Source organism: Columba livia, chromosome 15, assembly GCF_036013475.1.
Source record: "Columba livia isolate bColLiv1 breed racing homer chromosome 15, bColLiv1.pat.W.v2, whole genome shotgun sequence".
Classification (NCBI taxonomy): Eukaryota; Metazoa; Chordata; class Aves; order Columbiformes; family Columbidae; genus Columba; species Columba livia.
In genome coordinates, this window is record NC_088616.1 from 4680640 (window position 1) to 4695097 (window position 14458).

At 41.1% G+C, this 14458-nt stretch overlaps 2 protein-coding genes across 5 annotated transcripts in view; one reads left to right on the forward strand and one right to left on the reverse strand.

Moving 5' to 3' along the window:
* The window catches only part of GTF3C1 (general transcription factor IIIC subunit 1), a 43986-nt gene extending 40169 nt beyond the window's left edge, over window positions 1–3817 (reverse strand). For both annotated transcript variants that reach the window (XM_065030725.1, XM_065030724.1), the window contains exons 1-5: window positions 3567–3817; window positions 2573–2782; window positions 2221–2397; window positions 1089–1232; window positions 421–517 (exon numbers count right to left, since the gene is read on the reverse strand). In XM_065030725.1, the coding sequence (XP_064886797.1) occupies window positions 421–517; window positions 1089–1232; window positions 2221–2397; window positions 2573–2782; window positions 3567–3787 (849 nt within the window). In that variant the 5' untranslated portion in view covers window positions 3788–3817. The remainder of the gene's footprint in view (window positions 1–420; window positions 518–1088; window positions 1233–2220; window positions 2398–2572; window positions 2783–3566) is intronic.
* Window positions 3818–3849: 32 nt separating this feature from the next.
* Window positions 3850–14458, forward strand: part of KATNIP (katanin interacting protein) — a 55624-nt gene continuing 45015 nt past the window's right edge. For 2 of the 3 annotated variants that reach the window (XM_065030727.1, XM_065030729.1), the window contains exons 1-5: window positions 3850–4115; window positions 4687–4763; window positions 6558–6727; window positions 11066–11148; window positions 12504–12641. In XM_065030727.1, the coding sequence (XP_064886799.1) occupies window positions 4702–4763; window positions 6558–6727; window positions 11066–11148; window positions 12504–12641 (453 nt within the window). In that variant the 5' untranslated portion in view covers window positions 3850–4115; window positions 4687–4701. The remainder of the gene's footprint in view (window positions 4116–4686; window positions 4764–6557; window positions 6728–11065; window positions 11149–12503; window positions 12642–14458) is intronic. The other variant, XM_065030728.1, reaches the window with a different exon arrangement.

Here is a 14458-nt window from a genome sequence, read left to right on the forward strand (position 1 = left end):
ACAAAGACATGCATGCTACCTGCTCTTAAAACACAGTATTTTAGAGCAGGATATCAAAGAAGGATATTAAAAGCCTGCTAGTGCAGACACCAGGCAGAGCGCGAGTTGCTTCTTGGTTGTGTTTTATCCCTTCAACTCTACCGTCCAAACTAGCAGCAGCAACCAGGAGCATCCTGCAAGTAAGAACTGCATGACGATACCTATCAACAAACACTTTCTGAAACTGTGGATCGAACAGAACTCATTCCTTGTCACAAAAATCAAGAGTGACCTGATTGAGTACGTTAAGATCCTTCTTTTGATACCCTACCCCAAAATATTGTGCAACTTTAAACACTAGGCAGTATGAATGACTGCCTTTGATACTAATCATCTAGATTCTAAGAGAGTGAGAATTTGAAAGACAGTAATGATTCTCACCAATTCTTCCCTCAAATTTCCTAATGTTTCCATCTGGTTTGAACGAGCACTTAGTGTAGTTGAGAGCCTCTCCATCAGAATATCATATTTGCTCCTCCTAACCAAGAAAAGAAAATTATTTTACATGTAAGCATGCATGTAACTTTACAAACTGGAGTTAACCTTTACAAAATGTCAGTCACTAGAGAAGTATGCTGTAGTGTTCTCAGATTGTTTTAGGAATTAGAGATTTATTTTCCTTCTGTAAACAGCACATGAGAGAATGTGTCACCAAGAGACCCCAACTGACAGAACAGTGACTAAGTCCAGGCTGTTACTTCATTGGCAATCCATGGAAGCACAAGTTCTAATCACAAACAAAATACAAACCCCCCAAAATTCTACCACAAATGTGTTTGAAGTGAGAACACTCAAAATTAACAGAATGATTAATGCTACAATAAGACTTGGGCTTTTTTAGGCAGGTGACAGGCACTAGAATATCCTATCACTTACAGCTCAAAGACAAGCTTTCACTGTCCAGCATCTGGGAAAGGAGTTAATAAAGACATTGAGAAGGGGCAATACCAGGACACTTTGACAGTTCTGTGACAGCAGAGCAAACTTTCATCACAGTACAAAGTCAGTGTCTACCCAGGAGATCTTTAAAACATCTGAGTGGCACATACCTATCAACATGAAAGCGAGTCAGAAGTAGAAGAATCGAGTGTTGCTGTGCTCCACTTGGCAGCCTTATGACATGGGACTGCATTGTTATGAGACCATTTTTGTCCAATACTCTTCGGTGATAATGAATTTTTCCAGCATCCACTCTAAAGAAAAGATGGCAAGATATCTATAGGCATGGGAACTTCTGCAAATAAATTCTAATCATCCAGTATCCCAAAACACTTTACCTAAATTACCCATGGCTGTAGCAACATGTTAATTTTCAAAGTGACAATCTCAAAATTAGAAGTGCCAAAATTCAGATATTCTGTGAAACTGATTTTCATAGTTAATCCAATTAAATGGAGAGAAATACTTTTGATTTTAACCTACAGTCTCTATGCAAAATCCCAGTGCCATGGCATGGTGTGACGAGACAGCTGGACCAATATTGTATCCCCATCCCTTCTTTCTCCAGCCTCTCCTTCTAAGTCCTGGCTATGCTAACATCACTGTCCCCTTTGTCATAGCTCTGGTATCCATCTCATTGCTTGGTGAGCTGACTCAGGACACTGAACTGACAGAAAAGTATCCACAAAAGTTGTCCCCTCTGCTCCCATCATCCCAGTTACCTAAAACAGCTTCCAAAGTGGCAAAAAAACAATGCCAGTAGGTTATGCAAGGTAGGAGCGGGTAACTCAGGCCCCCATGCAGGTCATACCGAAGATGTCACACAGGGCCAGTGCTGTGGACAAAAGGTGGGCATCCAAGAATGTCTTCAGAACTTGGGCAGGACAAGATGTTGACTCATCAGTTTAGAAAACAAAATGAAAATCATGGTTCCATCCCAAATTTGAAGAAAAAGTGCTTTAGAGAAAGCAAGAACTTCCACAAACTAGAAACTCATGTACAGACCCAACAGACAATCTCTGGTTCCAGGAGGAAGTATCAGGAAGTAAAATGAACTCAAGGAAGAGATCAGAAAACTTCTAGCGATAAAGACTCCAAGAACCAAGTGCTCCTGGTAGGGACGATGAGGTCCTACCAAAACGGACACGAGCAATTCTTAAGTGGAAAGATTTTTACAAATAACCAGTGGAAACTTATTAGCTTTGATTTAATTCATATATTAACAGCAAGATATAAACTCACTTGAAAACCCCGGTGTGAAGGTCCCTCTGAAGCTCTCCTTGCCATCTAGCACGACCTAAACGCTCCAAAATACAGTAGGAGAAGTCAGGGAGTTTTAAGTCAGGGTCCCCCTGCCAGCCTATTAAAGCTCTGTAACGCTGGTCTTGGGAAGCAACAATAACCAGTTTCTCTCCCCATCTAAGAAACAGAAGGAAAAGTAATGAATTACTATTAGTTCCGTAAAAACAGAGAGTTTAATCACTTCCCCCTCCCCCCCAACACTATTCTTGTTATAATCTGCACAAACTGAGGACCTAATTTCAAAACTTAAGGTAAAAATATTTAATGCCATATATATAAGGATCTCACTCACTTTTCAACAGCTTCTACATAGGTACAACAAGGCTGCAAATCCTTTGTCCTTATTTGATCAGTGATATCTACTCTTTCTTTAAAATACTGGCAAGAACCTTGTATGCCATCTTTGTTATCCAAAATCATGTGGACAGGATAAATATCATCTGATGGAACGGGATGTCTTTTGGTTTCCAGTATTCCTGTTTCAAGGTCTATTTCTTCGTATCTGAAATAAAAGCACAGGGCCAACATTTAACCAAGCTGGGGGAATTCGGAACTGAAATATAAGATTGTCACAAACAATGCTGATACCTCCATGGTATCTTAGAAAAAACACAACTCTGTTGAAACCTCAAAAACTGGAGAAATACAAAGAGCAGAGCTGCACTCCCTGCGTTCGACCAGGCCTTATCAGCATGCAGTGTCTGAGGCAGGAGGGGAATACATTTTTAGATCTTCAAAAGTTCAAGGATATTGAAGTGGTGGGAACAGAAGAAACCCATAGAAGAAACAGGCTGCCCAGAGAGGTTGAGGAGTCTCCTCTGGAGACATTAAACCTGCCGGACACGTTCCTGTGTGATCTGCTCTGATGAACCTGTGTTAGCAGGTGGGCTGGACTAGATGATCTCCAGAGGTCCCTTCCAAAGTCAATCAGTCTGTGATTCTGAATACAAATACTAGCGTACAGAAAAGGCAAACACCAGGTACATCCACCCTGATGAGGTGGGACACATCAACTCTGCTTGTACTCGGGTGGTAAAGTCATTAGAAGTGGAATGGGGCCAGGGCCCGTACACGGGAGCTGCTGCAACCCCCAGCTCCTCCCTGCCTGCCGCCAACCGGCCGCTCCAGCGTCCTCAGCACAACCCGAGCGGGGCCGGAGAACCAGCCCCGCGCTGCCCCGGACAGAGCAGCGAGCGCTCCCCGAGCCCCTGCGCGAAGGGAACGGAAGGGAAGAGCGCGGCGGCCCCGACCGGGGCGGCCCGGCGGGTCCCCCCGAGACTCCTCACCGGTCGTACGGGCGGAGCGGCGGGCGCGGCCGCGGCAGGAGGTAGAAGCTGATGTCGGGCTGCGCGCTGAGCGCGGCCCAGAGGAGCTGCTGCGTGCCGGGCTCCAGCGGCAGCGGGAAGGGCGGCGAGCGGGTGCCCAGGCGGTGCCACAGCGCGCCCGGGGTGGCGCCGTCCAGCCCCTCCAGGGCCACCTCGTCCAGCAGCGCCCACAGCGCCTCCATCCCCGCCGCCGCTTCCGGGCGCGGGGTGGGCGCGCCGGACGTGAGGTCGCAGCTGCGACGGTAACCAAGGAAACGCATAAACAGGGCAGCGGCCCGGCCTGTGCTCGCCGCCGTGCCCGCTGAGCTGCCGCGGGGTGTCCGTGCGGCGGGGGCTCTGCCCCGGGGTTCCTCCTGAGCCCGGTGGTGCCGGCGCTAAGCGCAGGGGCGTTGGGCCCCAGGCCCTGCTCAGCCCTTCGGGAGGGCGGTCGGTTGGTTCAGCCCCAACGCGGTGCTACTTCAGCGAGGGCGCGGGAAAGGGCCGCGTTTTAGCACAAATACTCCGTAGCCGGTAAGAGACAGAATACGGGGTTTCTTTTTTTGTCATAGAACTAAGTTAAATGTTTTGGTGACAAGTGTAGGCCTGTGAGTGTGTAAGAGAACACCCTACCACAACTTGCAGCAGCAACTCTGGGATATGTGGTGGGAATTGCTGGGAAAGTTCGTATTTCCTGCAAGGCAAGCAAGGTAAAATCTTCAGTTAAACACTTTAAATGGATACAGCCTCTGTAGCGAATAACTTTTGGAATTAACTGACGGCATCAACAGTAACAATAAAATCATCTTACAGGATTGACTTGCTTGTCAGTTCCTGGATTATAAACTCATTGTAGCATATTCCTTCCATTTTTATAATTTGCAGGCTCTTTGGTAAATTGTGAAGGGATCTGAAAAATAAGCACAACAGGTAAAGTTTCCTCTGTTCTTCAGGATCTTTATTTACTGCACTGAGACTTGTTTGCTTTGTTGAAGGAGAAGCTCTTTTCAGTTTATACCTTTCTTGCCTACTGAGGGTGCAAAACCTTCCTTTCTCTAGGAAATCATTGCTATACTTCAGTGTGACAATTATATTCTCATTTCAGCTTTATATTGGGGACATGGTGACTGACTTTGATGAAAAACATGACGAATACTTAATATTCCTTCAGCAGAGAAACCGGTAAGATACAGGATTGTCCCCACCATTGAGAATGCAATATCTGTTGTGTACAGTCTAATATAGTACCTAAAATCAGCAGTTTTGAGTATTAGTTTAGAAACTTGCGTCTTAAACTTGTGATGCAGATTCTGACTTGCCGTGTCTTAAAGCATTCAGGTGATTCTCTTTTCTTCCCTTTGTTTGCTAAGTACAAAGTTATTATTTCTAGAGGACACCGCAATATTTCTTCAGCATACTTTTAAATATAGATATTTATTAATAAGATATTGCTTCCATGGCTTACAGGGAAGTTTATTTAGCAAAAGTTGCTGAAGTTAAATGTGCAAAGTCAGGTTCTGCTAAGGTGAGAGAAAAGAACACCTAGGTTGCTTTTGCAAACTTCAGTATCTTTCAGACAGCTTCAAAACATTTCTTTTAATCTTCGTTCCTATGAACCTTCCTGTCATTGTACTCTAGACAGATGAATTTCATAGGTTAATTCAGAAGGGTCTACAGAACTTTCTTGTCAGATTCCCTCCTTTACCAGAAGCTGTAAGATTTTTACTCAAATTCTATAACAAACTGAATGGTTTGGTGAAAAGACGAAAAAAAAAAGAAACCTACAAAAGCCACAGTTATGTTAGAAAAACAGCCAATTTTTGTGAACATGGGTTTTTTTCTTATGTAGTCTCCTAAATCGGTTTTAAGAAAGGATAAAAACAAATTATTTAATGATTAAAACAACCTGCATCCTTATTACCAGAGCTCTAATTCTGCAATTTGGTGGAAACAAATGCTGCTGAATTACAACACAATGAGCAGGTGGCAGCTGCATCAGGCAGAACAAGAACACCAGCTGCGTTTCTCTCCGGGTTGGAACTGGCAGCTTTGGGTGGTGGGGGCCGCAGTGTAACCTGTGGTGGGGCAGGTCAGGTCCTGCTGGATCCAAAACTAACAGAGACAGCCCATCATGTGCCAAAACAGCACCAGTCTGAGGAGCCGGGGTGGATTTAAGAGAGTGGTGGCTGCCAGGGGTGCGGTTCTCCTGGCTATGGGGCTGCCGGGGACACTCTTGGAACGAGGTGACTTGTGTCACAACAGATACACCCCTGAGGGACTTTGGCCTGTGGATTGACCCACCCTGGAGTCAGAGGGAAGCAGAAACAGCACAGAGGGGCAGGTGGAAATTGTCACCCACGTGGCCTCAACCTCCTGGTGTGCATGTCACCTCACCGAAGCAATTAGGATGGGCTGAGTATAACCCACGGCAAAAGGAGGGGAGACGAGACTTGGAAGAGGGAATGTGTGTGTTTTACTGAAATTGAGCCTGGGGAAGGGTATTTTGTTAATGTTATTTTAACCAGGCTTTAAGTTTCTGGTATCTTTAACTGCACTATTGATTGGGGGTTTTCCACCTCAAGTTTCAAATCACAAATAATATTTTTGTTTGTAATTTTTTTTCTTGAAAAGGGCTCAACCATTTTTAAAATTCTAAGTAAGGCTCTTAAAAAGTATCAAGAAGAAATTTTAAATATACTAAGTACCAATTGGAAAAAAGAATGTGAAATGGGAAACAACACAGGAAAGAGTCTCAGAAGGGAGAGGCTCAGTGAAACTTTACATGTCACAGCATGCAGGTACTCATACAGGCATTACAGAACAGGAACAGGTCCTGGAAGCTACATTCTGAAATTGCCATTTGAACTATGAACATGTTTTTTGGCTTTATGACATTGTGTGGTTTTGTATTTATTGCTAATCTGACCATCTGTATATGCACTGTGTACAGATGAATTATTATGCTTTCTACTCCAGGCTACTGAGATGCTTAAAAAGAAAGGATCCCATACAAATCAAACTGGAGCAGTTAGAACAAGGATTTTCTCTGTATCTGAATGGAGCTAATTCAGAGTTGAGAAATTACCGCAGAAGAATCAGCTCACATGGCCACGTTAAAAATGAGACAAAGACCAACAGGACAAATGGTGAGTTATATGAGAGTTTTACAGAGATTGCCATCTATAACTATTTCAAACATTTACTCATCAGAGCTGTAATAAAATTGGTAAGGTCAGACTGATGAAGAGACAACAGCATTTTAACCTGGTGGAATGAAATTCCAGGGGACTCTTTAACCAGAGCACTTAAGCTGATTCTATGTAAGGAACAGTCTCTGCAACACACTATTGATTTCTCAGTTGATCCTTCTCTAGTTCCAAAGTTTAATTTCCTCACCTCTCTGTTTGTCAAACACTTATAACTAAAACTAGAAGATTATAGATGTATGTAAATTTCTGGTGTAAAACAGTTGTATGCATTTGTCTGATACATAACACCATTCATAGGCTTTAAGATCTGATGGACTCCAATGTTATCTGATCTGGTTATCGAAGTCCAGTGTCCTGTAGACAAACGACATTTGATGACATAGACTATAATCAAATTATATCCAGTAATAGATGCATTAAGCTCATAAATTATGTTTAAGCTATAATAGTTGTCTTAAAAATATAGCTAATCTTTATTTAAATATTTGAAGTAAAGGAAACCTACCATTTTCTGCCAGTGATTAGCTGTCTTTATTTAAAAATGTGTGATTTATGTCTAATTTAATTCTATCAGGCATAGAGAGCAATGTAGGGACAGGAATAATTTTGCATGTATGAAGGTATAAAGTGTGAGCTTACTGGCTTTCTAATCTGTTTAGCATAATGAAAATAAAGTTGATTTTGCTAAATCCCCGTGTAAGGCAGTTTACCAGCCTTGGTCTGTTATCCTCACACTTGCTACCGCCTCTCTTAGAGTGGATTTTTTAATGTGTTGCTGTGTTGATGGTGTCTGCTTAAGCTTTTCTTAAAAATGAAGATGACATGTTTAAAAAGTTGCATAATAATTTATTATGATTGAAGGTTTATTAATGTCAACAATACCAGAAACTAACTTTTCTTTCAATATCTGTTCTAGCCATGACTAACTTTGATCTCTTTTTTTTCCCTCTGTTTTCCTGCTGCTCTGTGTACATACTATTTGTTTTCAAGTTCGTGTTCAGGTTTATCTATATAATTTCTTGCGGGTTATAGGGGATGGTGATGAGGAATCAGATAGTCACCTGGTTTCACTGTTCTATATGGAAGTAAAAACTTGCATGTAAAGAAGAAAAAAAGTTCATGGTCTTCAATACTGGGAAAAAAAGGAAATTGTGTGCTCTGCCATACTGGGATGGTACACCTGTAGGTAGCTAAAGAGGGTGTAAAACAACCTCTGACTTACTGCTCCAAAAATTGCGCAGGGATATTGCGGCAGCAGCTGTAACAGAACTGTGTCAAGAGACATTTCCTCTTGAAGTTCTGCTGTGCAGCTGCCATCTCTAAGCTTAATCAAAGCTGTTTGTGTTGTGGCCGCTTAATGCCATTTGATGCAGTTAATGTAGAATACTTCAGCTTGTCTTTGGAACTTTAAAAACTTCAGTGTCAGTCTCTGTTCCCTTCCTCTACTCCACCAACTTAGAGACAGTAGCATTACCTCTGCAGAAGAGAATTCAGTGTTTTGTTGTTTCTTAGCTATGCGATGTTGTTATATTAAACGTGTAGTTGCAGTGAAAGATATCAACTAAATCATCATCCTGTCATTTTAATTCTGTTTGATTTTACCACTAGAGTCTAGAGTGGGAGTCATTAGTGATCTGTATAAACTCCTTGCCTGGGGGTACTACCTGAGCAATTTTGTGGTCTGTTTCATTTCTAGGCATTTCTTCTCAAGGACTGAATATGATTTTACCTACAGAAATGATTTCTAGCTGAGATACAGTGCAGAATTTTCTTCCCTATCGATCTCCCCTGAGAGTTATTGCATCATTTTTTATTTGTAAAGCATCCATCTATAGGATTAGTCTTCAGTGAAAAATTAGGAATGTGTGATACTTAATACAGAATGGGCACAAATCCCTCTTTGAGGTTCCTGAAAGTGTAATCCTAAATCTATTTGTCTGGGCTGTTTTCTTTGTCTGTGTTCCCTAGGAGTAATTAATGATAATCGTGATTGATAAACTTTTTATGCGCAGGCTTGGTAAATGAATTAAAGTAAATGGGCTTATAAGGTAGTGAAGCTGGTCTCTAGGTATACTGTAATTTCTTTGGGTGTAGAACCCAAACATAGTTTCACGACTATGTATGTACTTCTAGTGAATGTCCGTGTGGTCACAAAGGGTAGCATTGGGTCACCTTTGATTATGACTAATATTTTGATGATGTGCTACTCAGTTCTTAGCTACTAGAACAGGCAGTGTCAGCTCAAGCCTCCAAGGCAATGACACCAGTGGACCTATTTTGTGTGCCGAAGCAGGTAGTGGTTGGTATTCGCATCCCATCCATCCCATGAGAAGGACATTTTTTGTTCTGAAGCAATGTTTGTAGCACGGATGACTAGCTCAGCTGTATCACCTTCTGCCTGGAATTTGAACTACTTTTTTTTTTTTTCCTGGCTTAGAGAGACCTGGTCATGTGAATTCATCACAAAATATTCAAACAATTCTGAGAACCAAACACTCAGTGGTGGCAGCGTGAGTCCTACTCTACCCCTGTACGTGAGTGGCCTTCTGGGCAGTGGCTTAGAAGAGATGGATTGCTTAGAAAGTGGAAGTGAAAGATGCTTCGAGTTGTGTCCCAAAGCAGTGAGTGAACCAGATCACTCTTCTAGCCTTGTAATCTCAGGACAGTTCACCCTCAGTGCCAGAAGAACCCCATAGCAATCAGCACCAATGCTAATCACTGTGAAGTATTTCTGGAGTTAGGTAGGAATAGTGTAATGGAGCAGCAGGAGCTCCAGCTGGAAGGGCTGTTTTTGTTCCTTGGAGCAGTCCATTCCTTTTCCCTTCTGTTCTTAGTCTTCTTTCAGGCCTAAGAGACAGGTACTTTGTGCTGAAGCAGTAGGACAACCTCTTGTTATTCTTGCTCTGTAATTTTATGTTTACTGTAAGTTGATGTAAGCATACCCTTTTTCCTCCAAGAGTGGTCCTACCCTGTGCCTGCTCTCTCCTCCCTGCTTGTACCAGCATTTGTGCAATCTCATGGTTGACCAAATTGTACAAGTGACTACAGTTAAAAGTAATCTTTCTTTTATGTTTTTCCTCAGTTAAAACTTGCCCATATCAGTTCTCTGAACATGCACAGGTGTGTGTAGCTTTGTCCAACCCAAAAGAGAAAAAGTGGTAATGAGAGTTGTAATGAGCAACCTGATCTAATTTTCAAGTAAGTCCTGCTTTAAATGGAAAGTTGGACTAGGTGACCTCCAGAGGTTCCTTTCAAACTAAATCTTTCTGATTCTATGACCTTTGTAGGACGACTGCTTCTTTTATAGGTAGTGCCAGTTTCTGCTGGCTTAGGGTGACCACTAAATTATGGCTTGAAGAAAAAAGGTTTTGCATCAGCTATTTTTTTTCACTGAGAAGAAATGGAAGCTGTAAATCTGTCTTGGACATAGGAAATGAGATGCCTTTATTTAGGATGCTATTGAGAGTGCTGGTGATGTTCTTGTTCCCTTGAGGATGCTGATGTGACATGCAGGTTGTCTGTGTCTTTGTCTCAATGGAAGCATCTTCTCAAAAATCCGTGGTTCCACTATAAGTTGGCACCATTTCCTGCATAGATACCCTTAATTCTGTTTGACTATACAAAGAATTTTTGCAGAAGTTCTGAAACCAACTCTTCCTTGCCTTGGAAGTGAATGAAAATTATTGTCCTTCATTTACGACTTGTATATGAAGAATTATTCTCTGCACAGTGTGTTAAATACCTAATACATTCTACTTAATCTGCCAGTACCTTATATTTTCTGAGTTTGAGAGTAAATACACACAATTTCTTTGTAAACTCAGCACATCGCCTGTTGTTCACTGGTGCCCTGTCTATCAGAGTCTGCCTTTAGTAGTCTGGATTCTGGGCTCAGTTGGCTTCCTAAGACAGCTTGCTGTCTACCCAGCTGGGAGTTAGTGATTTGTGCCCCTATTCTAGAACATATTGCTATACTTTCATATCAATTAATATGGGGCTTTACTTGCTGTTAAGTTAATGTCTCTTTAAACAATTTATTCTGTTGAATACACACGATGATTACTGTCCCTGAAGAGGTTCAAAACTCCTCCTACAGATAGACACCTATCCAGTATGCAAAGTGGAACGCCTTTTTGGTGTTGATACCAGTCACATGTCAAAGACTTGCTCTTCTGCCCTCATCTGGGAAAAAAAAGAATATGAACTAAGGTGTATTGTCAAATACTATATTTGTATTTTCTGCCTTCTAATTCTTGTCTCTGTGTTCTGAAAAAGCAGCCCAGCTAGAACAGAGTGAGTTGCAAAAATGCAGCACACAGACGGCACCAAGGAAAATGAAACGCAGAGGTTGGTTTCAGGTAAGGAACAGTTTGCAGAATGCATCTTTGAACTAATTCTTAGATTATAAGTAATTTTAGGGGAAATTGATTGCAACTAGTAGATAGTGAGCAGTTGGGATTCTCATAGAATCTGAGTCTTAGTTTGGTCTGGATACGGAGTGGTACCTTGAAATGATACCATGACCAGTTTTGTGTGTACTTTGAAGACCAGAGAGGCAAATCTCATTGAAAGGGTCTGGTTTCAGTCACATCCATGACAGAAACTTGATGTGATTGGCTCACTCTGTCCTCCAGCAAAATAGCTGTTGCTTGACATCTCTGATAGCAAGCCTACAGAGCTTATCTGGTGCAAGAACAGATAATCTCATTTTGGAGATACATCCCTCCTGTCACTGCTGTTCTCCACCCTGCGGTAGTATTAAGGGACACAGAGGTGTAATTTGCATAGCTTGAGGTATAATTTGTGACAGATTCTTGTAAAACAGAGGAGAAGAAACATATTTATGGATAATGAAAATACCCTGCCTGTAAGAAATTTAGGGCCATTAGCTACATAGTTCTTGGTTCACTGAAGAAACCTCAATGATCTCTTTTTCTTTTGGTGTGAAGAAGGATCTGACTTAACCTGTGAAGGAGTATGACTTCATCAACAGAACAAATGTGAATTCTGAACAACTGAGACATTTTACCCACATAATTACCTTAATTGATTAGCAATTGCCCTGGCTGGATGTCCAGTCTGTGCTTGAGTGAATGGAGATCAGAGGTCTGTGTCACATCAAGCAGGTTTTCTTTTCTTTCAGCACATATTTCGCGTTCAAATTGTAAGGCTGCATTACTTTATTTATCACCCTTGCTGCTTAGTTGAATTCATTTTCTCAGCTGCTATTTCAGCAGATCACTGCTTACATACTGGCCTGTCAGAACTCATTTGCTAAGTTTGCCAAATGTGTGTCTAGTCATAATCTAAATCATTCTAATCACAAGAACCAAATGAAGAAGGAGGTGTCTCCTTTGACCAGATTGGAAAGTTAGCCAAATATAGGCAGCTATACTAAAAACTAGCGACTGCCTGAGACTAGCTTAGAATGATAGCTTAAGTCTTTTATCCAATTGGAGGGGAGGATAGCAGAGTTACAGCAACTGGCATTATTTAGCTAAGGAAATGTGCAACCACTGAGTAAGATGCAGGTTGTACCAGACAGTTGATGCAGGGGCCTAAGGGTGACCCCGGGAGGAGAGAAACCTTCATGGAAAAGAGCGGAAAAATGTTGCTTGATCTGGATATTGTTATGTAAAATGTAATGATTATTCTTTTTGCACTGCTGATAGCACAAAAGGTGTCCAATTCCCCTGTATGCTTCTTTTAACAGAAAACTGTGGAGATTAAAACCGAAAGGGGTGATAAACTCTGCATTAAGCCTCCTCTCGAGTACTCTGAGGATTTTGAACCTTATGAAAGCTTGAGCATGGAGACAAATGATGATGATGATCCTCTCCGTTACTCCCAGGTACAACTGGCAGTTGCCTTCTATTGTTCATGGCAGTGTCAACTGAAACATGAACAGGCTCAGGTGTCAGTCCTGACTAGAGCATGCAAACCCAGTACATAGTGTGTCTTTCACTAGATGATTTCACGCTGATAAGCTGTGACATAAAGGAGGAAAAAATGAAAAGAAAAAGTAAAACTACTTTGAAAATCTAATCTCAGTCAACAACACTTTAACATGTTAAATCCTTATTTAAAGAGGTAGAATATTGTGTCTGTTGGATAGAACCAAGGTATTTCATGCAAGGAGACTTTCAGTTCACTTAATGGTTGTCCACATGAACATAACTCCTGGCTGTCAGGTTAGAGAAAGCTTAAACAATAACTTTCTTTCTGGGTTTATGATAGTTTTTCAATAATTGTGCTAAAATTGTTGCATGTCATTGCTTTACCTAACAGAAGTCAGAGTAAAGTTTTAAAAATATTATAATCAATACAGTTGCTTTCCATCAAGGGTTGTTATTGTGTTGACTTCACTGTTTGACGGTTCAGCCTTTCATTTGGTTACTACTTACGGTTGGTTCCAGCACAATTAACAAATGTCCTGTCCTTAAAAATATGAATAAATGAACAAAAATTTCTGCCCAGCCAATTAATGACATGAATAAAGCTTTTCTGGGTAGTGGAGTAGCATCTATATGTGAAACTGTATACAGATCTTACCACTGACATCAGACAAACTTCCCAAACACATTTTCCTAGCAGTGCGTCTTTCTACCTTTCCTATATTGCTTTTGAGCTTATGATTTTTTTTGGTTTTCTAAACCAGTAATTTGTTTACAGTGATGGATATTTATAATCATTTATGTGTAAGTAGCAATCTAATAATTTTAAACCAAAAGCCCCCTTCCCTTTGTATCTCAGATGGAAATACTTCTGTTTTCCTGAAGCTATAATGTGTTTTCTTGAGTATCTTTTTTACAATGCAGGTATCATGAGGTTTCAAACCAAAAGAAATGCCATATAACTGTCTGTCAAATAGCTAGAAATATTATTCCTGACTGTCATAAAGATGTTCTCGATATCAAGCCTCGGGTTGCTTGTAGACCCTCTTTTGAACCAAATTTTGCCTTCTCTTTGTAATATGTTTCTGTCAACATGGATTTTCTAACAAGTGTAATCCATAGCAGAAGAGCAGCTTGAAGCTTTCATTGCAAAGTGCACATACACTGTCACATTTAATTTGTACCTAAGGTAGCTTCAGGTTTTCATTTTACTCGTACAGTTTGCTTACCTATATTTACATCAAATCTCTTAATACCAACAAAGTAGGAGAAAAATAAGTTTAAGATGTGAAAGGTCTTTTCCTTTTACATTCATAAACCCAAATGTCTCTCCAGTATCACCTATGCTGTTTGTGGCATGAGCGGAGAGAGGCAAGGCAGTTCTGTCAGCAGTGTGTTTCAAATAGGTTAATTTTTGCATAAAATCCTGTTACAGTGTGTCCAATTTAAAAAAAAAAAAATATCTGTGAGGGCTGGAAGCTTAGTCCATTAAACCACAATTCTTTTCTACTGTTTTTGTAGTACAGATGTGTACAAGACAGGACTGTTATGGTCTCTCCTATTAATTATGAAGAAGTTGCTAGTACATTGGCTTTGTAGTCTCCTGAAGGCATTTGGAAAATCTGCATTGCAGCTAGTCTTCAGATAGCAAGCTAAAATGCATGGTAACTATGCAAGGCTGGCAAAATATATGCCCTTGCCCTCTCTTACCTCCTGTTTGTAACTTATTCCTAAAAACTGGTTTTAAAGAATCCTTGACCTACAGAATTTACCT